This window comes from Vipera berus (genome assembly GCF_964194415.1).
Source record: "Vipera berus genome assembly, chromosome: 5".
Classification (NCBI taxonomy): Eukaryota; Metazoa; Chordata; class Lepidosauria; order Squamata; family Viperidae; genus Vipera; species Vipera berus.
The window spans coordinates 27334056-27357666 of NC_138207.1; the positions used below are offsets into that span (position 1 = coordinate 27334056).

Here is a 23611-nt window from a genome sequence, read left to right on the forward strand (position 1 = left end):
CTCTCCACATAACCAGTCCCTGGTGCCCAAAAGATTGGGGACCTCTGAGTTAGATGACATCTGGAGTATTGTATTTCATTCTACACTAATTTTAGGAGAAGCAAATCTGAAGAAAAACAAATAACGGAGAGAACAGTTGTACATATTGAGTATTTTAGGCTGGAGAACACTGCAGGGAAACATAACCCATTTTTATTTAATAAAGAAGATAGAAAAGAATTTTTAAGTTCTGGATGACAGGACAATAAACAATGCATTTAAATCACAAGGAAGTACATATCAAGTTCCGGCTGAGAAGCCCAATGAAGCAGGACACCAGAGGCATTGCGTTCTCTAATGTTTATTAGGCATTAACAAACTTAAAATAGAATTAAAGCTAGCTATGAGAAAAAAGTGAGAGGCAGTTAATTAAAAGAATGAAACCCCTCCCCTCTCTGACAGTTCAGGTCATATTGTCCAATATATCTTCCAGTAATTATGAGAAGAAACTTTAGTTCCATCAAAACAACTCTTCAATGATTTTGGGTCTCATGTTGATAAGGAACACCTGTGTATTCAAAACTCTCCCCTCTTTCCCTCCCCCACTGTTGGCAAGCTAGAAGCATGCAGCCATCCTAAAGAGTAGATTTCGTAGCTTGACAGTACATTTCAGTTGCCATCCTGAAAACATTCCTAATGGTAAAAGCAAGTCAATATGGAGCAGATTTTGTGCTGTGCACAGGTAATCCACAACTTAGAACAGTTCATTTAGTGATCATTAGAAGTTATAATGGCACTGAAAAAAAGTTGCCTTATGACTGTTTTTCACACAACTGCTACAATATCCCCATGATCACATGATCAAAATTCAGAGGCTTGGCAAATGACTCATTTATGATGGTTGCGCTGTCCCGGGGTCATATGATCACCTTTTGCAACCTTCTGACAAGGAAACTGAATTGGGAAGCCAGATTCATTTAATAGCCATGTTGCTAACTTAACTGTAGTGATTCATTTAATAATTAGGGCAAAAATTAACCATTGTGCTTCGTAACAGAAATTTTGGGCTCAGCTGTGGTCATAAATCAAGGACTACTTGTATTGTCCTTTTTGGATGCCTTTAAACAGACTGATCACTAGTCAGAGATGTACAGTGGTCACAAATTTCAGCAGTGGATAGGGAAGTGGATTAATTATTTCTTTTTTAAAGCAGGTATTTATTACTAATATAATTTCAAAAAAAGGAAAATGTATAATACTGATACAAATACTTTTAAAATATAGAAAATGTGGGGGGAAAGGAAGGGAGAGGGGGGAAGCAATGAAATGCAGGTGGGTAATTAACAAGGATGCAATATTGGTCAGTTTTGGCACATCTGAGCCAGTATATCAGAAATGTAACTAAAATCTGGTTTTATCTAAAGCAAACTCACATTGCTCTAAATTACCTTCTTTTATCCCTTGCTTTTAATGTGTTTTGGTTTTTGTTTGCTTTGTCTGATATTGCTAACTCCAGAAGGACATCACATGATAGGTTTGTATGCAATACTTTGCTGAGTTTATTTTTAAGGAGCCTGACCAAGAACAGTCTTCAATAATGGTTACGTACTTTTTTTCTCCCTTCTGCCATTTTTGGAGGAGACAATCATACCTCGTATCTGCAGGATTCCAACACAAAATATGACAAGTTTATTCCTTAATTGCAGGCCCTGTCATAAGCTCTGTAAAACATGATTCATAGCTCTATGAACCCAGCTAATTGTGGGGTACTCAATAAATCTTATTTTAATGCAAAAGATTTTCATTCAGGACACTTTACCCGTCCACCAAAACGCCACGCTTCACGTTTTCAGAAGAGGACTCTATAAGCGAACCTGTTAGTAATAAGTACTGTATAGTCATGCTCAATATTAAATCTGCATTAAAATATTTTATTTTAAAATGGTTTTATATATATTACAGAAAAGAGCGAGTTGGGAAAGTGTTGCGGCGGCAGCAGCAGCAACACTTCGACTTTGCTTTAAACTGATTCTAAGCGCCGCATAAAGGCTGGCGCTATATAAAGGAATTGAAGCAAGTTCGTCTTCAGCAAGTCCGATGGGGAACCCTTGATGAGGGAGTTGCTTCTCGGCGGAGGGCTATCTCGGTGACACCAAGAGGGAGGGAAATTCTGTCCGGTGGGAAGCGAAGCTGGGAACTGCTGCTTGTGTCGGTGGGGGGCGCTAGGTGAGGAAGATGCTGCTGGTGCTGTCGGAAGAGCACAAAGAACACCTGGGCTTCCTTCCCCAAGTAGAGAGCTCAGGTAAGAGCACTTCGAGGGCTTGCAGGGCTCGTCCATTCTGACTTGCGTGGCTCCGGGGACCGCGGGCCCTTCCTCGCCCCCTCACTTGCATTCCGCGGAGGAAGATGGAAAAGCGCCTGATGGGATATATAATCCTGTTATGTTGAGGCTCACGCCACTACACAAGCCTTTGCCTGTTTATTTGGGAATGTTCCGCGTGGAGTATCGGAATATTTAGGACTGCGACCCTGAGAGCGCCCTGGATACGTTTGCTCAGCTGAAAACACCCTTGGGGTCACGCTTCCAGGGAAGTGTGGCTGCCCTCGCAGTTTAAAAGAGTTTTATCAGCATTGCCAGCAAAGATGTTTGTAGCAAATAAAAACGTGTGCCCAATAAAAATAGCTCGGCTGCCCCTGCTTTTATAGTACAAACTATTGCAAGTAAGCATAACAATTCTAATACAATTCTATTGATACCAGGGATTATATGTTCACTTTATTTTCTGGTATATTCTATGTAGACTTATGATTCATTTTGACTTTAAGCTTCAAGAAATAATACAAACCTACTCTATAATTTGACCTATGTTAATTCTCCAATTTTAACGTGAAAGCTTTGCTAAGACAGCTTTAGAACATCTTGCATAGCTTTCAAAGGCCAAAAAGACTACTGTATACACCATGTCTGGAGTACTTTGTTCTGTATCTTCAAGACCAAAGTATATTAAAGTTTATGTAAATGTTTTTAAATGAACACAGACTATAAATCTAAAAAGAATGATTCTTATAATGTTTGTTCATATAACTTAGTATGCTTTGTTAAATGTTAATGTTTGCAGAAATTCTAAGAATTGTTGTTTTTTTTAAACTTGTAGCTAGTCAAAAATTATGCTGGGAATGACTTTGCCTTAGCTATTTTATTTTGTAGTTTATTTTTTTGCAACTAAAATATTTTTTAACAGTAAAGTTATTCTTTTTTATTAGTTCACATATCTGATTAAGATGTGGGTTAGATTAACAGTTAAATGAAGCATAATTACTGTAGTTGGCTTCATGTAACAAATTAAGCAATAATAGTAACTGAGCTTACACAGCACAGTGGTTGTTATATAATGTGATCAATCAGCTTATAGAAATAAACTTTTTTTAGGTTTATACAATACATTGAAGAATGGAGTAGCCAAAAGCCTGGGTTTGTGCAACATTGATTAGTTAACAAAGTTTGTGATTGCTTTTATGTTGTGTGAACATAGCCAAGTCTGTCAACTTGCACAATCACTTAGCATACCTAATCATCTCAGATAAATTGATCTAATCCTCATATTGCAGATTATTAATGTAGCTAATTTGCAATTACAAATGTTCTAGCAGAGGCAGTTCCTATGTCTGCAGTTAACTCAGTTTTATTCATGCAGTAAATTGAACCAAATTAACCATATAAGCTGAGTTCAGGTTGCATTCTCTGTGATGTTTGGGGTCATTTTGTGATTTGTTGTGATTACATCTAATTTTTGAGCTAGGAACTTCTCTGGTCACATTGGAGTTTAAGTAGACAGTAATATTATTAGGAAGCACACTGTGGCTACGTCAGCACTTCAGAAACTGTCAAAATTTCCCCATTCAGATTCAGTTCATATGCAGTTTGATATGCAAGACTAACTCTATGCCCAATTCCAGAAACCTGTAGAAATGGAATCATTTGCAGATTAATATTACCTGTACCAAGTGATTAGGCATTTAACAATTTGATTACTAGATTTACCTCTACATGGGATTTATGCACTCATTGGTAGACTTGATAAGACATATATAAATGCTTTATAAAATGCAGGAATGTATATACATTTTTAACTGATAAAGCAGCTGTGTATTTTCATCCCAGTAAAGTGATTCATATAAAGACAGCTAAGAACACTTTTTAAAGCAGCAGTACAAGCGTTGCAAACCATATGACTGATTTAATGTTCCCCAAAGGCATTGCAAAGGTCAATATTTTTAATGTCTTGCAAAACCCTATTTATTATTACTTTCATTCATGTTTGAATTAACTAGCCTTCCTAGACTATAACTGCAGTTATAATTGGAATCACTTACAGACATGTTGCATCTATATAACATTCGAGCAAACCAAAACATTTTTTTCTTGTTACTTTGCTTATTTTTGTCTTTGGGATTTGAGGAAGCCAAAGGATTAAAACAAAACGTTGCATAAATTTAGATATTGTCACCTAACAAAGCCAAGGGAACAGCCCTCAAAAAGTGGAAAAAATTAATTTTAGGGAGACATGATTTGATGATATACTTTATACTATAGTATGATATATTAATATTTTAAGAGGAATAAGAGTTTCTGGATCATATGACAAGGAACACAAACCACAGACTTAAATGTCAATTGGCTAGTGCCTGCTGACATGCAGTCAGGGCAGTATTCTGGCTTATTGTTTCAAGAAACATGGTCATTTTGTGATCCAATAGTAGGGTCTTTTTATCATATGATAAAATTTATCTTATGACAAATATCATTTATCATATGACAAATATTTCTAACATAATTTTCTGAGGAATTCTGGTTTTTTCAGAAAAAGCAGTTTGGGGCACTCTGGTCTGTTGCTACTACTTGGCTGTTGCTCTTATTTAGATAAACTTCTATGCATGTTGGTTTAATATTATGAACCTGACCCTGCCTTGTTCCTTAATAACATCATCAGAAGTCATGGCTTCTTTTTAGGTTATGGTTTATTGAGGAAAGGCCAAGGTACACGTACTGAAAAAACTACAGATGCTGCCATTCAAGTTTATTTAGCTTGCAGATCTATACCATAAATGTTTAAGTATTGTGAATTAATCTAATGTTTATTCCCAAGCCGGTTTTTTTTTAGAATCTAGTTCACTGTTACATGGAAAAATTGATAGTGAAAAATAAGGATTGAAATTTTATTATGGCAGTCCATAATGTTTTGCTCATTCCTTTTATTTGTCCACTTCTGCCTATATTCATTACTCTCTAAAATTTTCCCTCTGTAAATTCAAAAACAGATTCATAATTTGTCATGGATGGAGATATCAATGAAGGAGAATATTTGTAGCTCAGGGTTGAAATAAGGGGTCTGGTGCTCTCTGAGTTTGCTTGTTTTCTTGCAGACGTTTCATTACCCTAACTAGGTAAGATCATCAGTGCTACTAGTTACCTAGTTAGACTAATGAAACGTCTGCAAGAAAACAAGCAAGCTCAAAGAGCACCAAAGAATGGAGATAAGTTGTATTCAAATAGATTACTCTTAAAGGAGGCTTTTCTATGTCCCAGCCATAATCTCATTATGGTTCTTCTTTTTTTAGTTGTCAATGAATTTGGTCGTATTGCTATTGAGTTCTTAAGAAAAGGCACAAACCCTAAAGTCTATGAAGGAGCAGCAAGTAAGTATAAGAACAGTATGTTTTCTTAGGACCTTGTGGCTATAAAAGCAACAGACAAAAATAGATTACACATTATTGATATTATATATTGATGAGATGTAATGGTGTTAACCCAATAAAAATGGTTAATTTGAACTAGGGATAAGATTTGTACCTTGGTCCAAAATAGTTTAGGATCATGGATTACAAAAAATTGTAAACTAACTCTGCAGGGTGATTGGCATAGGAGACTATGTTGAGGAAGTTAAAATAAGAAAATACAATTTCTTTCAGCTTGAGGGCTTTGAATAGTATGTTAAAGGCCACTGGCCAAAAGAAATGAGGTAACTTTATTTTTCCTTTGATTAATTTTTAAAGCTTGTATTCATTTGTTAAGGTTAGGATTTATTTAATGTTTGAATAAACATTAATAACAGAATTTTCCTTACCATAAACCATAGCTGATTCTCTTCATCTATGGAGACTTGTTTCATTGTTAACATCCCCTATTAATAAAGAGAAGACACTATAACCTTTTTTAAGTTCAAATGAAGTAAAAGTGAAGAAGAGAAATCAGAATAAGCAAGACCTTTTTCCTTTTTACATGGAAACAAAAGATTTGTTTGGATTTAGTTTTAGAGTATGGAGAGTTTTTTAAGGGGCACTTTTTCTCCTTTAAAACTCTTAAAATTGAAAATTGTTGGGGGGGGGACTTTAACTTTCCTATCTTCCATCAACCTAATAAGCTTTAATATCAATGCCTGTGTTAAGAAAAAGTAAGATATTGAAGGAGAAAAGTTACAAAGGTTATTCTCAGTTAGAAGACCTGATTCCAGACTTGCAAATGAGACCTCTGAAAGTACACATGTGCAAATGTTTTAATCCTTTTTTTTAATTCCTGGTTGCTAAATCAGTGCTTAAATATGAATCTGGCTTGATGGGATCTGTAAATTAGAAATTATCAAAATAAACCATTAAGCAACTTTCTAATGTGCTGAAAATTAGAAGCAGTTTAGAAAGCAAAAAGTATATATTAATGCATCTATAATTTCAGGAATATATGTTCATATAGGTTATTTTATATTTATTTATTGATTGATTGATTGATTGATTGATTGATTTGATTTGATTTGTATACCGCCCTTCTCCCCAAGGACTCAGGGCGGTGAACAGTGACATAAATATCAAAATGTACAAATACAGAAATTGAAAATAAGTTAAACCCTAATGCCCAAATGCAGAAGATAAGTTACATTAAAACAATAATTAAAACAGAACCCGTCAGACCAGACCGGATTGTTCAAACAGATAGGTTTTTAGGTGGCGTCAGAAGGAGTGAAGGTCGGGAGCCATCCGGAGCTCAACCAGTAAACGGTTCCATAGGTCCGGCGCGCCCACAGAGAACGCCCTCCCCCTGGGAGCCACCAGATGGCATTCTCCGAACGGCAGCACCCTTAGGAGGCCTTCTCTGTGGGAGCGCACTGGGCGGAGGGAGCTTGACGCTGGCAGCAGGTGATTCCTAAGGTACTCCGGACCCATGCCATGTAGGGCTTTGAAAACCATTACCAGCACCTTGAATTTCACCCGGAGGACAACTGGGAGCCAATGCAGCTCACGCAGTAGAGGTGTAACATGGGAGTATCGGGAGACTCCCAACACAACTCTCGCAGCTGCATTCTGTACCAGTTGGAGCCTCCGAGTGGTCCTCAAGGGCAGCCCCATGTAGAGAGCATTGCAGTAGTCTAGACGAGAGGTCACGAGTGCATGAGTAACCGTACGCAGGGCATCCCGGTCTAGATAGGGCCGTAATTGGCGCACCAGGCGAACCTGGGCAAAGGCTCCCCTAGTCACAGCTATTATGTGGTCTTCCAAGGAAAGCTGTGAATCTAGGAGGACTCCCAAGTTGCGAGCCCTATCTATGGGGGGTATCTATATAGTTTATTACTCTGGGTCTGGAAATGGTAGTAAAGCTTGCTTGGAAATGCAAAGCAACAAGGAAGTTCTGAAATCACATCTGTAAATAATGAAACATGTACCTCTGATAAATGTGCTCAAATTCTTTTTCCAGTTCCTTACAAAGCAGAAACCCATGTTCAAATATTTTTTTTCATCTATTGTTAAATCACTGCACTTGTATTGAGATATCATCAGAATTGGTGCAGCAGTTTCAGAATTGGATTTAAGTTAGGAGTCTATACTCTGAAAAAAGGGGTAAACCCTTAACATTATATATCATATGGTAAACTAGCATATTTTCCATAGGCATAGGATATTTGACATAAAGCTTATAAGAATTTTATTCGCAGTTTGCATTTTAAGCAGCAAAGGCCTGCCTTTCTAATGTCATTTATTTTCTGATAATTCATGAAAAATGGAAAAGCTTTAGAGGAAAAAAAATTTGAGCTCTGATCTCTAGTAGACTTTCATATGAATTTCACCGGACGTTGTAAGCCAAAGATCTCTTCTGCCTCTCTTTTCAGTCATTGTTAATCATTTACATGCAGAATCCAAGACAGTTTACTTCTAATATATGCATTCACATTTGCAACCTAGCATATATTTCTAGCTATAATGATTTATTTTTATGACTTGTTTTCTTTATTGACCATTTATATGTTGTATTTCTATGGCCTTTTCATTTTTTAGAAAAACTTAATGTTAATAGTGAGACAATTCAGCATGGAGTAGAAGGATTAACATACCTTCTCACTGAGAGCTCAAAACTCATGGTAAGTGGTTACACAATGTGTTCTATTTAGAGAAATAAGCATATACTTCAGATTGTTTTGTGGGAGAGAATTAAGTAAGTCTCACTTCTAGGAAGGTGTGGTGTTTCAGATGAAAGTTTAAACATTCCTCTGGTTTTGGTGCATTTACTATTTAGTTAACTTCTTTCACCTGTTCAGATTTCATTGACTTTAAGAACTTATTGATGACTATCTGCATATTTTAAAATTTTTATATGCTGATTTCTACTGACCAATCATATTTCATAGTAGGAAATATGATCTTTAGAACAAGAAATATATTTGGAGCAAGGAAAAATGTAATAAAAGTAACTGAAAATTTAAATGTTTTGCATTTTACTAATTTTTAGATATCTGAGATAGATTTTCAAGACTCAATACTTGTATTACAATTTCCTGAAGAACTGAATGCCTTACTACTTCAGCTCTATCTTGACAACAGAAAGGAGATCAGGAATATTCTGAGTGAACTAACACCAAAGTTTCCTAGTTATCATAATATGGAATGGAGACTAGATGTGCAGGTAAGAATACAAGCATTAGTAGATATTCACTGATTTATATCAGCTCCAGTAAGAACACATTTTTTATTGATGTAAAATGAGCAAATATTTGTTCTTTCCAGAAGATAGAGGTAGCAATATTATGAAATCATACTTTTTGCCAGGAGGATACAATAAAGTAAACTATATAAATTACCGTATTTTTCGGACCATAAGACGCACTTTCCCCCCCCCCAAAGTGGGGGGGAATGAGGGTGCGTCTTATGGTCCGAAGGTAATCCGTATGGCCTGCCCCAACCTCTGCAAGTGGAAAGCAAGGGAGATTGCCCGGAGCACAAATCGGCACGTGCTGAGAAACGCCGATCTCACGCTCCTGCAATCTCCCTCGCTTGGTTTCAGCTTCCTTTGCTACAAGAGAAAGCAGGCTGAAACGGAGCGAGGGAGATTGTCAGGAACGCGAGATCGGCCGATTTGCGTTCTTGGCAATCTCCCTCGCTCCGCTTCAGCTTGCGGGTACTCTGCGGGTACTGCTCTAACGCTGAGAGGGAAGGACAAAGAGGGAGGGAAAGAAGAAAGGAAGGAAGGAAAGAACGAAGGGACAATGGGAGAGGGAGGGAGAGAGAGAAAGAGAGAGAGAGAGGGAGAGAGAGAAGGAGAAAGAAGTAGGGAGGGAGAGAGAAGGAGAAAGAAAGGGAGAGGGAGAGGGGAAGAGAGGGAGAGAAAGAAAGGGAGAGAGAGAAGGAGAAAGAAAGGGAGGGAAATAGAGGGAGAGAAAGGGAGAAATAGAGGGAAAGAGAAAAATAGGGAGAGGGAGAGAGAGGAGAGAGAAAGAAAGGGAGGGGGAGAGAGGGAGAGAAAGAGAAGGAGAGAGAGAAATTAAATTAGTAACATGATTGTTAGGTGAATCTGGTTTCCCCACTAACTTTGCTTGTCAGAAGGTTGCAAAAGGCGATCACATGACCCTGGAACAATGTGACATTATAAATATGAATCAGTTGCCAAGTATCCAAATATAAATCACATGACCCTGGGGATGCTGCAACGGTCATAAGTGTGAAAAATGGTCATAAGTCACTTTTTTCAGTGCCATCGTAACTTTGAACAGTCACTAAGTGAATCGTTGTAAGTCAAGGACTACCTGTACTTTATCATTTTTTTCCCTTTTTTTGGGGGGGTCAAGTTTTTGACACCTTGCTGGGCGACTGGTGGTACTCGGACATTGCCTTGTCCTAAAAGTGGTACAATGGATGAAAAGGTTGAAAAGCCCTGTTTTAGTATACCGGTACTATTTGGTTCAGAATATTTTTTTCTTGTTTTCCTGCTGTAAAAACTGGGTGCGTCTTATGGTCAGGTGCGTCTTATGGTCCGAAAAATACGGTATCCACTTATTCATTAAGACTACAGTTTGCACCTTAAGTCTATTCATCTTAAGAAAATACTTAGAGAAATTTCCATCATTCCCATCTTACTAGTATATAGTATATCCTGCTCCAGGCAAATTATTGGAATTTTATTCAAATTGCCTTTTATTTCGCAATAGAAAATCTGGAATAAATGTTGGTCATTTTAAATGGTAATGTAATAAATTATTCAAATTGATGAAAGTTTAAAGAAAAGGTTCTAGTGAGAATAATAAAAAGTTATGTACATAGTCTAGTCCACAGGTCTGCAACCCGCGGCTCCGGAGCCGCATGCGGCTCTTTCAGCCATTTCCTGCGGCTCCCAGTCCTCTGCCATGTGCAGTCCAAAAAAAAAAAAGTGGGACTAAAAAAGTTCAACCAATCAATTCAAATATGCAGGGTAGGTGCATATCTCGCCTTGGCTCCACTCTTCACTCAAACCCTGTTCTGCACATGTGCGCATGTACGCGCATGCGCACACATTTTTTGCGGCTCCCAGTTTTTCCTTTTGTGAGGGAACCGGTTCCGAGTGGCTCTTTCACTGTTTCAGGTTCCTGACCCCTGGTCTAGTCTAATAAAAATCAGCCACTAAATTGTTTAGCAGCCCATTCTTGAAATTAGAACTAGGATAACATATTTATAACATTATAACATAACACCATAAATGTATGCATGGTTTTTTTTGTGAGAGAGGGATTATCCAAATGACAGGTCCCGCGAAGTCTTTCCTACAAAGGTAGGGTAATGTCTTCAAATGGGAGCCAGTTTGTCTAGTGTTTAAGGCACCCAAGCCAGAAACCAGGATGCTGTGAATTCTAGTCCCACCTTAGACATAAAAGCTGCCTGGGTGACTTTGGCCAGTCTTTCTCGGCCCATCATGTCACAGCTGGCTTTTAAGAGACAAGCTAATTGTTTAATTTTTGTCATAACTAACGGATCAACACTTGATTGATTTGAAAAAAAAAGCAGAAACAACATGCATGAAAAACACTAGGTTTGAAAATATATATGTACAAATAGCATACATTGAAACAAAAGTATGTAATTCAAATTCAATGGATATTTGGATTTAATAGGCATCCCCTCCACCCAAGTGGGTTATAGTTGGATAACAATGATATTTAAAATTTTATAAAATAATTCAGTTGCCTTTTTGTTAAATGTCAAAAATGTGTTAGATTCCAGAAAAAGGAATCGCAATATATTCCTGTTGCTTTAGTTATCCATGAAGTTTTAAAGCAGGGGTGTCAAACTGCCAGGCTGTGGGCTGGATGCATTATGCCAAAACCACGCCCACCCCATTGCTGACAATGGAGAAGAAGTCGTGATACGTCACGACACATTACGTGACGTGAGTTTGACACCCCTGTTTTAAAGCAACCAAATAACTGCAGAGAAGAGGTTGTGTATAGATGGTCCTCAACTTACAATCACAAGTGAGCCCAAAATTTGTGTTGCTAAGCAAGACAGTTAAGTGAGTTTTGCCCCATTTTACGACCTTTCTTGCCACAGTTGTTAAGTGAATCATGGCACTTGTTAAGTTAATAACATGGTTGTTAAATGAGTCTAGCTTCTCTGTTGACTTTGCTTGTCAGGAGGTCACAAAAGGTGACCACATGACCCCTGAAATATATGTAAGTTACCAAGCATCCGAATTATGGTCACGTTGCTGCAATAGTCGAAAGTATGAAAACCGTTATTAGTTTTTTCAGTACTGTTGTAACCTCAAACAGTCACTAAACAAATGGTTGTAACTCAGGGACTATAGAGGTATTCTTGGACTTACAACCATTTGTTTAGCAACTGTTCAAAGTTACAACAGCACTGAAAAAAGTGACTTACAGCCAGTATTTGTACTGACAACCATTGCAGCATTGCCACGGTTATGTAATCAAAATTTGGGGACTTGGCAATCATATGTGTTTATGACAGTTGCAGCATTCCAGGATTGTGTGGTTGCCATTTATGATCTTCCCAGCTAGCTTCTGACAAGCAAAATCAATGTGGGAAGCCGGATCACCTTAACAAATATGGCAAAAGAGATCCTAAAATCAGGTGTGACTCACTGAACTGCCTTGCTTAGCAATGGACATTCTGTTTATAATTGTTTCCAGTTGTCATAAGTCAGGACTACCTGTAGTAAGGCCATGAAAAAAAATTTGTCTACAGATGTACAAAAAACGTATTTTACACCTGCCTTTTTGAGTATAAAATATTGTACCTAAATAAATGCCCAAGATGATGATACATGAAGCATGTACTATGGATATTTAGTTCTGGTTGAAATTTTCAAACTGCAGTAAATGAGTATCAGTAAAACTGGAATATTCAGTAATAATAAAGAAACAGGTACATACTGTAACAACTTATATTTTTGTAAACATTTGCTTTATGATTGCTGTGAATATGGCTGCTCGTAACTCATCGTTACATTTATCACTTTTTCCATCTCATAATTTAAATAGCTTGCCAGCAGAAGTCTGAGGCAACAAATTAAGCCAGCTGTAACTTTGAAGCTACACCTTAATGAGAATGAAAATCAAACAACAAAAATACTACAAACTGATCCTGCCACATTGCTCCATCTAATTCAACAAATGGAGCAAGCATTGGGGGAAATGAAAACAAATCATTGCAGACGAATAGTGCGCAACATCAAATAGTGTTTACATTATAGTAAATCTGCATAATTACAGGAAGCAGCACTTCAAAAAGTGCATCTGGACCAGTCAGAGCAGTATTCCAAGAACATAAAACAATATTTGCTGGTTGAAGTTGATTGGGTGCTATGTTGATAAGGCTGCCAGATGCAAGTTAGAATAACTCTCATAAACTTTAATCATGCATAAATAGTTGAATATGTGAGCTTTTTCTGTTCTATGCATAACATACAATGTTTTTTGACCATTTTTTTCTTTTTCCAGTCTTTAAGAATAAAATGCATATATTAACATTTTGTATGTTTTTGGTCTTCAGACTTGTTTCTTACAGTTACTGTATTATTATTGAGCAAATTACTGGTTAATGAAATAAAACGTTTTGTCATGCTCTAACTGCCAACTGATTTTATTATGCAAAAAGCATTATTACAATTATGCATTCTAAAAATTACTTCATTAAAACAAAGAATGTTCACACAAGTCATTTTTGTTTGTATATTCACATGTGCATAAACTAGGCAGCTGGACATAGAAGAAAAAGTATAAATCAGAGCAAATAATCATTTAAAATGATTGTTGTCACTAATGTGTATACATTATTTTAGTGGAAATTGTGACTAGTTTGTGTTTATTTTAACTATTTGGTATGGAGAAGTCCCAGATGCCCAAAGTCTATGTCTTCTCCAGATATGGAAGGGTTAATCAAAGGGCCTTGGGCTGAGAACTTGGCAAATACTGGACAGGCTTTCCCAAAGATGCTTTTTCACAAGGCAACTGGACTTTCTTGTTTTTCTTTGAAGACGTTTTGCTTCTCATCCAAAAAGCTTCAGCTCTGACTGAATGGTGGGGAATGGAAGGATTTATATTCCTTGCAGAGAGCTGGTCACTTCCATTCTTTTAGAGCCATGGTGGCGAAACTATGGCACGCGTGCCACAGGTGGCACGCAGAGCCCTCTCTGTGGGCACTCACGCTGTTGCCCCAGTCCTATGCCTTCAGCTGGGTTTTATAAAACCTTTTCATTTTAGGCCTCTGCAGCTATGTGCAAAAAAAAAGGTTCAATCAATTTCAACCTCTCAGGAAAAAAAACCATCTCACAAAGTTGGAGTTGATTGATTGAACTTTTTAGTCCCACCCAGTCTGCCGTTACCACCACAGCCACGCCCTCCCAATGGGCCATGCCCACCCAATGGGCCATACCCATTGGGCCACGCCCACCCGGCACCCGACAATACATAAGTGTTTTTTGGGTTGCAGTTTGGGCACTCGTTCTCTAAAAGGTTTGCCATCACTGTTTTAGAGCGTTGTTAGGGCTACCTGGAGGTTTATCTGGGTTGAAAGAACTGGGTTGTAGACTGGAGATAGATGATGTCTGCATTCCAAAAACTGAAGCTGTCACAATAATGAAGAAACTGTTACAAGACAACACCTTAGGTGACAGAACCAACCTCTGCCCAGATGACATATATGCCATGCTGGACTTCTTGCCTGATCACTACCTATTTTAAATACAATGAAGGTTTCTACAGACAAAAACGGCTGTGCCATGGGTTCACCTGTGTCATCCATTGTGACAATCTCTACATAGAAGAGGTAGAAACCAAAGCCCTTAAACTCCTTTACAGGAATTCCACCCATTGGTATAGGTATGTGAACGATACTTGGGCCAAGATCAACACACAGGAATTGGAAGCGTTCACCAAACATATCAACTCGGTGGACAGAAACATCAAATTCACATGGGAAGATATTAAGGAAAATTATCTAGCCTCCCTGCACTGTGCAGTACACATTAAGGAAGACAAAAGCCTTAATATTGAAGTTGCAGGAATACTGGAAAAGCTTAGGAGGATTTTCAGCCAACACAACATATGTGCACACTTCAAACCCAAGAATATACTAAGGCAGACGCTTGTCCACCCCAAGGATAAAATACTCAGACACAAACTGAGCAATGTGGTATATGCAGTACAATGCAGTGAGCCATGTGCAGATCTGTACATTAGAGAAACAAAACAACTACTTCATAAACACATGGCACAACATAGGAGAACAAACCCGTTAGGGCAAGATTCAGCAGTCCATCTGCATTTAAAAGGCAAAGGCCACTCTTTCAAAGACAGCAAAGTCCACATTTTGGACAGAGGACCGCTGGTTTGAAAAGGGTCAAAGAAGCCATCTTTGTCAAAATTGAACACATGGCACAACATAGGAGAACAAACCCATCAGGGCAAGATTCAGCAGTCCATCTGCATTTAAAAGACAAAGGCCACTCTTAAAGACAGCAAAGTCCACATTTTGGACAGAGAGGACCGCTGGTTTGAAAGAGGGGTCAAAGAGGCCATCTTTGTCAAAACTGAACAGCCCTCTCTTAACCGGGGGGGGGGGGTGAGGGGAGGGACACTAAATCATCTATCTCCAGTCTACCATGCAGTCCTTTCAACAGTTCCAAGAAGGCTCCACACCCATTTGCACTTCTCACGTGACTTTGACAACAGATAAACCTCCAGATGGCCCCAACAACCGGGTGTCAAACTCGATCGTGTCACGTGATGTATTGTGACATATCATGATGTTTTTTGACTGGGGAGCCGGAGTGGGCGTGACCTGCGCGTGATGCATCCAGCCCGCAGGTCTCCAGTTTGACACCCGTGCTCTAAAAGAATGCAAATTACCAACTGTGTGCAAGGAGTATCTTTCCATTCCCCACCATCCAGTCAGAGCTAAAGAAGCTTCTTGGATGAGAAGTGAAATGTCTTCAAAGGAAAACAATGAAATCCAGTTGCCTTGTGAAAAAGCATCTTTGGGACAACTATGACCTGTATAACTGAGAATCTCCATAGACTGGACAGGTGTGAGTTAAATGATTCAGTGGTCTGATTTGTGGATTATTGGATATGATGGCTGATTTTAGGGTTTAAGATGGAAGAAAATATTTCTGTTTCCTTTCTAAGTACATACATGGCTTATTCCTCATTATGTAATATGTCCAGTCTCTTACCCAAGCTGCTCACTGCCATTACAGGCTATAATCTTCAGTTTAACTGTCATGACTCTTCAGTGAAACCTTGTTTAAAAATTAACTTGGTTAAAACAGGACAGCAATACAATTTACTTAAAATTACCCCCCAACCCCATGCTCAGATTTATTCTTAAGGAAGTCTGTTAGGGTTACAAGCCTAAAAATACCAACTGAGCATTCCTGAACTAGATAAGTTATAAAATTAAATAATTGCATATTTGTTTTCATCTACTGTAATTGTACTGACTATCCTATTAGATATCCAACCTATCACAGTTAAAGACAAATCAATTCTATTCGCTCAGCATGCTAAATTTGGACAGTTTCGGTAGAGTCTTTTATTGTTTAACCTTACTCATCTGGTAAGTATCATGGCTAAGCAGATATTTAAATCTGATTCTAATTTAGGCTTAACTACTGTGAGTGCTGAATAAATAGTATTTTAACTGCTGTGTTCACATTGGCTCTCATTTAGCAGGATTTTTTTTAAATAGAATTTTTATGAAACATAAAATCTCAAGTAGAGATGATAGCAGAGATGCTCTTTTGAAAGGACTGAAATGCAGCTCCTAGAATGGAACCAAAGAATTGATGGCTCAGTTTAATGTGTCTTGTAAAGTGTTGATGAGATTTTTATTCAGACGTGACACCCGTAAGACCTGGAAAGCAGAGGAACACTGAATATGTTGGAGAATCTGTGGCTCTGTAGTTATTTTGTTCAAGTTCCCATTGACCATGTAAGCATGGTCAGCTGAAATCATAGTTTAATATTTGAAAATTTTCACTCCTAAGCTAAATCTATCCACTGTGGATATTTTCTCCGTCTGGATCCACACATTATGACAAACCACAATATGGTTGGTTATATGTGGCATAAATCTGCTATGTTGGCTATATTTTGTGCCTGCTCAGATACAAGGATCATACTAACCCAGTAACTGCTATACTGCTTCACTCAGATTGGGAGCAAGATGCAGATAAAGTAGAAATTTGGGGTGAGTAGTGGACACAGTGGGACTAGGGCCTGGGAATGTTTGTTTCCTTACAGCTTGGCAGTGCAATATAATCAGGTTTTTTCCCAACTGAAAACTATTGAAGTATAAAAGCGGATTTGGCACCCACAAGAGCCAGCCTAAGGGGAATATCTCCTGGACAGTCGGCTGTCTCAGTCCTAAATCCGTTGCATCCTGGTTCTGGATTACTTCTTAGCTAAAGCTCCAAAAGGAGCAGCTGGAGGAAGCCCTGGCACGCGTTTTGCCTGATTTGTTAGTCATAACCCTACTTGATTTCCGTCCGAGATTCCCGTCAACTCCCTCAGCCCACCCCCAGGAGGCTCCTGTTTCCCAGCTGAAAAATCCAGCAGGGTCCGGCTCTCTCTCAAACGAGCTGTGGGAGGGAGAACTGGCAAGTGGGTGTACCGTGTAATCGGACTGGCCCTAGACCAGGGGTCGGCAACCTCGGCTCTTTTATGACTCGTGGACTTCAACTCCCAGAATTCCTGAGCCAGCATAGCTGGCTCAGGAATTCTGGGAGTTGAAGTCCACGAGTCATAAAAGAGCCGAGGTTGCCTACCCCTGCCCTAGACGCTGAGCTCATGAATAATGCAGCTGCCAAACTTTCTGCGCCGCCCTAACTCGGAGAGTTTTGGGTAAGTTTGCTTAGTATAGTCGATCGCGGCGGCAGCGCCGCCACTGTGGAAGCACTCAGCCCCTTCGAGGTCTCCAGGATGGGTATGTAAAACAAAAAAAAAAGAAAGAAAAAGAAAAGGGACCAACTACCCTCCGTCCCGCCAAAGTCACTTCTTCTTCGCCCATCTTTTAAGACAAAGAGACCAAATGACAGAAAGTGACTGAACCGGGCCGCCCTCTAACACGCGCGACGGTGGGTCGTGGTGGTGGTGGGGGGGGGGGAGACCCGAAGAGGACGCCAGGCCTGGAAACAGAGCGCGGCTGAGATTTCAGGGGAACATTTTTAAATCCGAACGTTTCGCTTCTCTAACTCGGACTGGGCCTCCCGCGGGATCCCCCACCCCCCTTGTTCGAATCCCAGGCCCGCTTTGGAATTCCTCCCGGCCTTTCGTTGACAGCCGCGGGAGAAGGTCTCTCTCCTTAGTCCTTTAAAGGAGCTGTTTTCTTAGGGGGAGTTGTAGCAGATCTCCGAAGTTCGGAGCGGGAGGGGGAGTTGCATAACTTTCCTTCGGGGCTTGACTTGGATTTGCTTCAACTGCTCTTGGGAGATTCTGCGAGATAAAGATCCACTTTGGGGAGGGAGGGGATAACTGCCTTGGATTTTCTGCTCGAGGCCTTTTTCGCCAACGAGGAGGGGGGGAAAGGTCGAGAGAGCTTTGCGTCGGACACTTAATTCGCCGCCGACCGATTGTGACTACAGGAATCTTGTCTCGGTCGCTCCGAGCAAGGGAGGCTGGAAGTCTGCAAGAGACAGCTTTAGAAGGAGAAATCCTGGCCTGCCGACTCTGATTAGTTCCTGCTTCTGGACCCCCTTGCCTCTCTTCCTTGGCGAGGTCCCGCGGCCAACTTTTTCTGGCTCAAGGTAGGCAAAATGAATCCTGCTGCCGTCCCACCCCCGCCGGGACAGCAAGTGATCCATGTCACTCAGGATCTGGACACTGATCTAGAGGCTCTCTTCAACTCGGTCATGAACCCCAAGCCCAGTTCGTGGAGAAAAAAGATCCTGCCCGAATCTTTTTTTAAGGAGCCCGATTCGGGATCCCATTCCCGCCAGTCGAGCACCGACTCCGGCAGCCACCCGCCCCGGCTTAGCGCTGCCGTCGGGGTCCACCACGTCCGCTCTCACTCTTCGCCAGCTTCCCTGCAGCTGGGCACCGGGGCTGGAGCCAACCCGACTCCGGCTCAACAGCATGCCCACCTCCGCCAGCAATCTTACGACGTGACGGATGAGCTGCCGCTTCCTCCCGGCTGGGAGATGGCGCTCACGCACACGGGTCAGCGATACTTCCTCAAGTAAGTAAGAGTCTACGGTGGAGGGGCGGGCCAGGTGCTTACCTGCCGGTCGGTGCACAGCAAAAAGTTGAGAGTAATTACTGAGTCTGGGAAGGGAAAGAGGCCCGGAGGCGACTCCAGGTAGGCCTAGTTGGCATGCAAACTTGGAAAGCAGAGGTGCCAGGCCCTCTCATTTGAAAGGAGGCCATTTCCTTTAATTGCAAAAACTTTCCTGCTGAAAGTTGGGTAAGTGGCAATCTTCAGAAAACTTGCCCGATCTGGAAAAGCTAAGTAGGATCTGCCCTCATTAGTATTTGGATGGGAGACCACAAGAAAATCCTGGGACTGTAGACTTTGGAAGATTGGGCAAAACCACTGTTAACTATGTCCTGAGAACATTTCAGAGGCTGTCCCTGAAATAAGCAAAGGTCAACTTTCTCTTTCATGAAAGTGCTTTGACAAGGAAATTCAGGGAACCCCCGCCTATTTTGAACTGTGTTGGGCTGTACTTGTAACTCTTTGCACAGCTGACAGAATAGTGTTGTCAGGCACCTTTATTAAATCTAATAAATTGTACAGACATTTCAAGGAATGTCTTGCAAAAGCCATTTTGGACGGCATGATGTGGCTCACTATGAAGAAAGATTTTGTATATGCTCAGAGGAACTTCACTCCATTCATTGATTTACATAACTAGATCAGCTAAAGATTTACACTAATTATCAAGCTTGAGAAATTTTAAACTTCGTTAGGATACGTTTAGACTTAATGTATTGTGTGAATTTAGGCTGTTGGATTAATTAACCATTCAATTCATTGAACAAAAATGGGTTAATTCAATTACCAAGCTATTGTTGAACACAACCTATGTTTATTTTGCTTTTCTTTCAAAGATTAGTATACAAGAACCAAGTATTATTTATTTATTTTTACTTTACTTTATAATTTACTTTACAAATTATATGCTACCTTTTCTCTAAGAAGTACAAGATGGTATTCATAAGATCATCTCTCATTTTATCTTCCCAACATTAACCTATGGGAGGAGTTCAATTGTGATAAAGTAACTGACCAAAATCTCCATCAGATCCCTGGTTGGGAGAGACTTGAACAGGGGCATTCCAGTCCACTGTTTACACTGACTTTCCAATCTGCCAGTCCACCAGACCATCCAATCCTTAGTGTCCAGCTAAGTAGCCTGTAAGCTAGTCTAGGACAGGGGTAGGCAACCTCGGCTCTTTTATGACTCATGGACTTCAACTCCCAGAATTCCTGAGCCAGCTGGCTCAGGAATTCTGGGAGTTGAAGTCCATGAGTCATAAAAGAGCCGAGGTTGCCTACCCCTGGTCTAGGGTATGACTTACTATGGGCTTTCAAGTGAGTTGTATGGCTGAATGAGGATTTGAATCTGGATTTCCTCTGATTTTACATTTAAATACTGAGATGTTAACCATATTACATTACTGACTATTCCAAGTTTCACTCAGATTTATTTTATTCTTTATAATGGCAAGAATTAAGTTTGTAAAACTTCTGGTAAGCATTGCACATCTGCCAGAAATTCTCCATTGTCTTCCTTACTATCTGTATACCAGCAATAAATAGAAATGCAGTTTATAACAATCACCTTCAAGGCACTACCTATTATTAGTGTGTTATGTTGTTTGTGAAAATATGGTTTTTCAAAGTTAAAAGTATATATTCCAGAGCATCATATTTAGTTTCTAAGTAAAAAAATAAAATGGCTACATTCACACATTTAATATTAAGACTTGATTTATTTTAATCATGTTTTATTAACAAGCCATAAAATAGTGCATGTTTATAAGCCACAGTGGCATGTGTTTTTTTTTATTTCTCCAAGTCAGTATCAAAATCAATGGCCTGATTCATATTTCACTCTAAACCATATCTCGCAAATTACATTGGAATGGTTTCTGTGGATTTTTGTAAGTCAAAATCAAATTCTCTTATAGGTCAGTATGTAAACAAATCTAGGTATCTTTGGAGTTTTATGCGAATCAGAAAAGAACAGCTTTGCAAATATATGCTATTCTCAGTCAAGGCAGGAGACCTGGATGGTGTCAGCAATGACACAATTGGCCCACTGCAAGTTTTTATATGATCCTTCAGAAATGACATGCCTAGAAGTCATGTAATTTGTTTCCTGCTTTTTCCTGTCCTAGCTACCTCAAAAGTCAGAGGATTGGAACAAGATGTTGGTACATGATACATGCTTGGAGGGAGTTGTGTCAGGGAAAATTGGTTCAGGAGCTAAAATCTGATGAGAGTAAGGTGAGGGCTAATTAAGAACTGCTTTCCCAGTACGCAGGAATTTAATAATGTTAGCAAACGTCAATCAAGGAACTATTGTCTATGTTTGGATTCAGTTTGTAATTGATTTAGAACTATTTTCCATGGTAGAATTTAGTCATGTCCTTGCACAAGGAGTCCAGAAGATGGAAGAAATAATTAATAATAATGAATGCGTGTGAAGTGACAGCTAGAATTATTCGGAAAATAGAATAGTGGTATTTGTGGATAAGGATGAATTCTAAAATATGTTTCCCTGAAGAAACTAGAGAAATGATCAACGTCAACCTTTGGGGACTTTACATCAAAAGGAACTTTAGCAAAGCCATATTGCACTGCGGAATGAGGGAGGAAAAACAATTTTTTGTTGGGCAATATTTTCTTTTCACAGCTTGTAAAGACTTGTAAGTTGCTTTATGCATTCAGATACTGTGGATACATCTAAACCCATTATACTGAGAGCATCAGTAGAATGTATGTAGTGAACAGGGACTACAAAGATTAAAAAGAACTAAATGGGGATGGGAGGACTCAAAAAAAATAAGACATATCCAATCCCTTCTCAATGCAGGAATCCAAATTAAAGCTCTCCCGATAGATTGGGTGTCTACCAATAGTCCTTGAATTTCAACTGTTTGTTTAATAAACAGTTCAAAATTACAACAACCTCAGCAAAAGTGATTTACAACTCACCCTCAAAGTTAGACTTCCACCTCTCCAGTCATGTTATTGCAATTTGGGCTGTTAGCACCTGGCTTTCATTTACAACAGTTGTAGCATTTTGTGATCACATGATTGCAATTTGTAACCTTCCCAAATGGCTTCCTACAAGCAAAGTAAATTGTGGAAGCTAGATTCACTTAACAACCAGGTGATTCTGTTAATAATTGTGGTTAAAATGGTTATAAAATCATGGGACAACTTGCTTAATGACTGCATCATTTAGTGACTGAAATTCCAGACTCCAGTGTGGTCACAAGTTGAGGATTACCTGTATGCACTGTACATCCAGTGAAGGGCCCTTTCTTGTTCTCTTGGTAAGGTAAAGGTAAAGGTTCCCCCGCACATGCGTGCTAGTCGTTTCCAACCCTAGGGGCCGGTGCTCATCTCCGTTTCAAAGCCGAAGAGCCAGCGCTTGTCCGAGGACGTCTCCGTGGTCATGTGGCCGGCATGACTAGATGCCAAAGGCGCACAGAACGCTGTTACCTTCCCACCGTAGTGGTCCCTATTTTTCTACTTGCTTTTTACGTGCTTTCAAACTGCTAGGTTGGCACAAGCTGGGACAAGTAACAGGCGCTCACTCTGTTACGCGGCACTCAGGATTCAACCCGCCAAACTACTGACCTGATCGACAAGCTCAGCGTCCTAACTTACTGAGCCACCATGTCCCTTTCTCTTGGTAATATAGTATAATCAAACTTCTTATTTAGCAAATAAGGGCTATATAAATGGTTTTGGGGTGCAATGCATGTAGTGGGACAGTTGTCTCTAGGTGTTTTTCAATATTTCCCTAAAACAGTATTTTCCTAGCCAGCAGAATTCTAGGAATTGAAGTCCACACATCTTAAAGTTGCTTAGACTGAGAAACATTCCTGGTGTAGATTTCTTGCAATCAGAAAGTGTGATTTTTGTTTTGCCACAGAATTTTCCTGTCTCTCCATCTTTCCCAGGTAGAATTACTCTGTGTTTAAACTCTTGTATGCTGGCCCTAAAAATTGTAGCTGAAGTCACAAATTGATTTGTATACTAATAAATGCCAAAGTATCTATATCCTGCTATATCAGAGCTGGCAACCTATTGAAGATTTCATTTAAAGTTGTTTGAATGGGCCTGTAATGGTACAATAATGATATAAAATAGATCTGGGATTTTCTGTTTTCTATTACATTGGGTGGAGGAGCAGTCTTTTCTTTTAACTTACTTGAAGCACATTTTAGGGCGTATGCCACATTTTCAGTAAGATTTTAAATTAAAAATGGCAGCCAACTGTTATTTTTATTTTATTTTTTTGGAATAGTGTTAGAGAAATTTAGAGGTATAAAAACATTTAGGGAAAATTGTGTGGTAATCTGGAACATATTTGGTCTTTTAAAATATGCATATTTTCTCAATAAAAAGATCATAAGTCCCCATCTTTTATTTATTTTAAATAAATAAAAACACAATTACCAAACCCTACCAGAGACCTTATAGTTAGGGTAGATCAGGGAATTCCACCTTTTTGGACCTCTCACATGTGGAAAAAGTTGTAGGAACTCTTGTGCAATGATTGCAATAGTGAATGTTCCTACTGCAAAGCTTTCTGTATCCAAGAAGACAATTGGGAGAAATAAAATCATAGTAGCCTAAATTC

At 39.4% G+C, this 23611-nt stretch overlaps 2 protein-coding genes across 3 annotated transcripts in view; both read left to right on the plus strand.

Moving 5' to 3' along the window:
- Positions 1 to 2141: 2141 nt before the first annotated feature.
- Positions 2142 to 13352, plus strand: COMMD2 (COMM domain containing 2). Of its 2 annotated transcripts, none has more exons than XM_081328284.1 (5): positions 2142 to 2281; positions 5599 to 5676; positions 8302 to 8384; positions 8753 to 8926; positions 12771 to 13352. In XM_081328284.1, the coding sequence occupies exons 1-5, from the start codon at positions 2215 to 2217 to the stop codon at positions 12966 to 12968; spliced, it is 600 nt and encodes a 199-aa protein (XP_081184410.1). In that variant the 5' UTR covers positions 2142 to 2214; the 3' UTR covers positions 12969 to 13352. The 2 variants fall into 2 exon arrangements, with proteins under 2 accessions (XP_081184410.1, XP_081184411.1); XM_081328285.1 differs by having other exon boundaries at positions 8828 to 8926.
- Positions 13353 to 17575: 4223 nt separating this feature from the next.
- WWTR1 (WW domain containing transcription regulator 1) overlaps positions 17576 to 23611 on the plus strand; it is a 105811-nt gene continuing 99775 nt past the window's right edge. Inside the window, exon 1 of the mRNA XM_081329838.1 lies at positions 17576 to 18966. Within this exon, the coding sequence (XP_081185964.1) occupies positions 18545 to 18966 (422 nt within the window). The 5' untranslated portion in view covers positions 17576 to 18544. The remainder of the gene's footprint in view (positions 18967 to 23611) is intronic.

What these genes read in the sequence shown, in the direction of transcription:
- COMMD2 (XM_081328284.1), top strand. Translation starts at nt 2,215, where the DNA reads ATGCTGCTGGTGCTGTCGGAAGAGCACAAAGAACACCTGGGCTTCCTT. An exon ending in TCCCCAAGTAGAGAGCTCAG is followed by an intron (nt 2,282 to 5,598) that starts GTAAGAGCACTT and finishes TTCTTTTTTTAG; the next exon opens with TTGTCAATGAATTTGGTCGT. An exon ending in CTGAGAGCTCAAAACTCATG is followed by an intron (nt 8,385 to 8,752) that starts GTAAGTGGTTAC and finishes ACTAATTTTTAG; the next exon opens with ATATCTGAGATAGATTTTCA.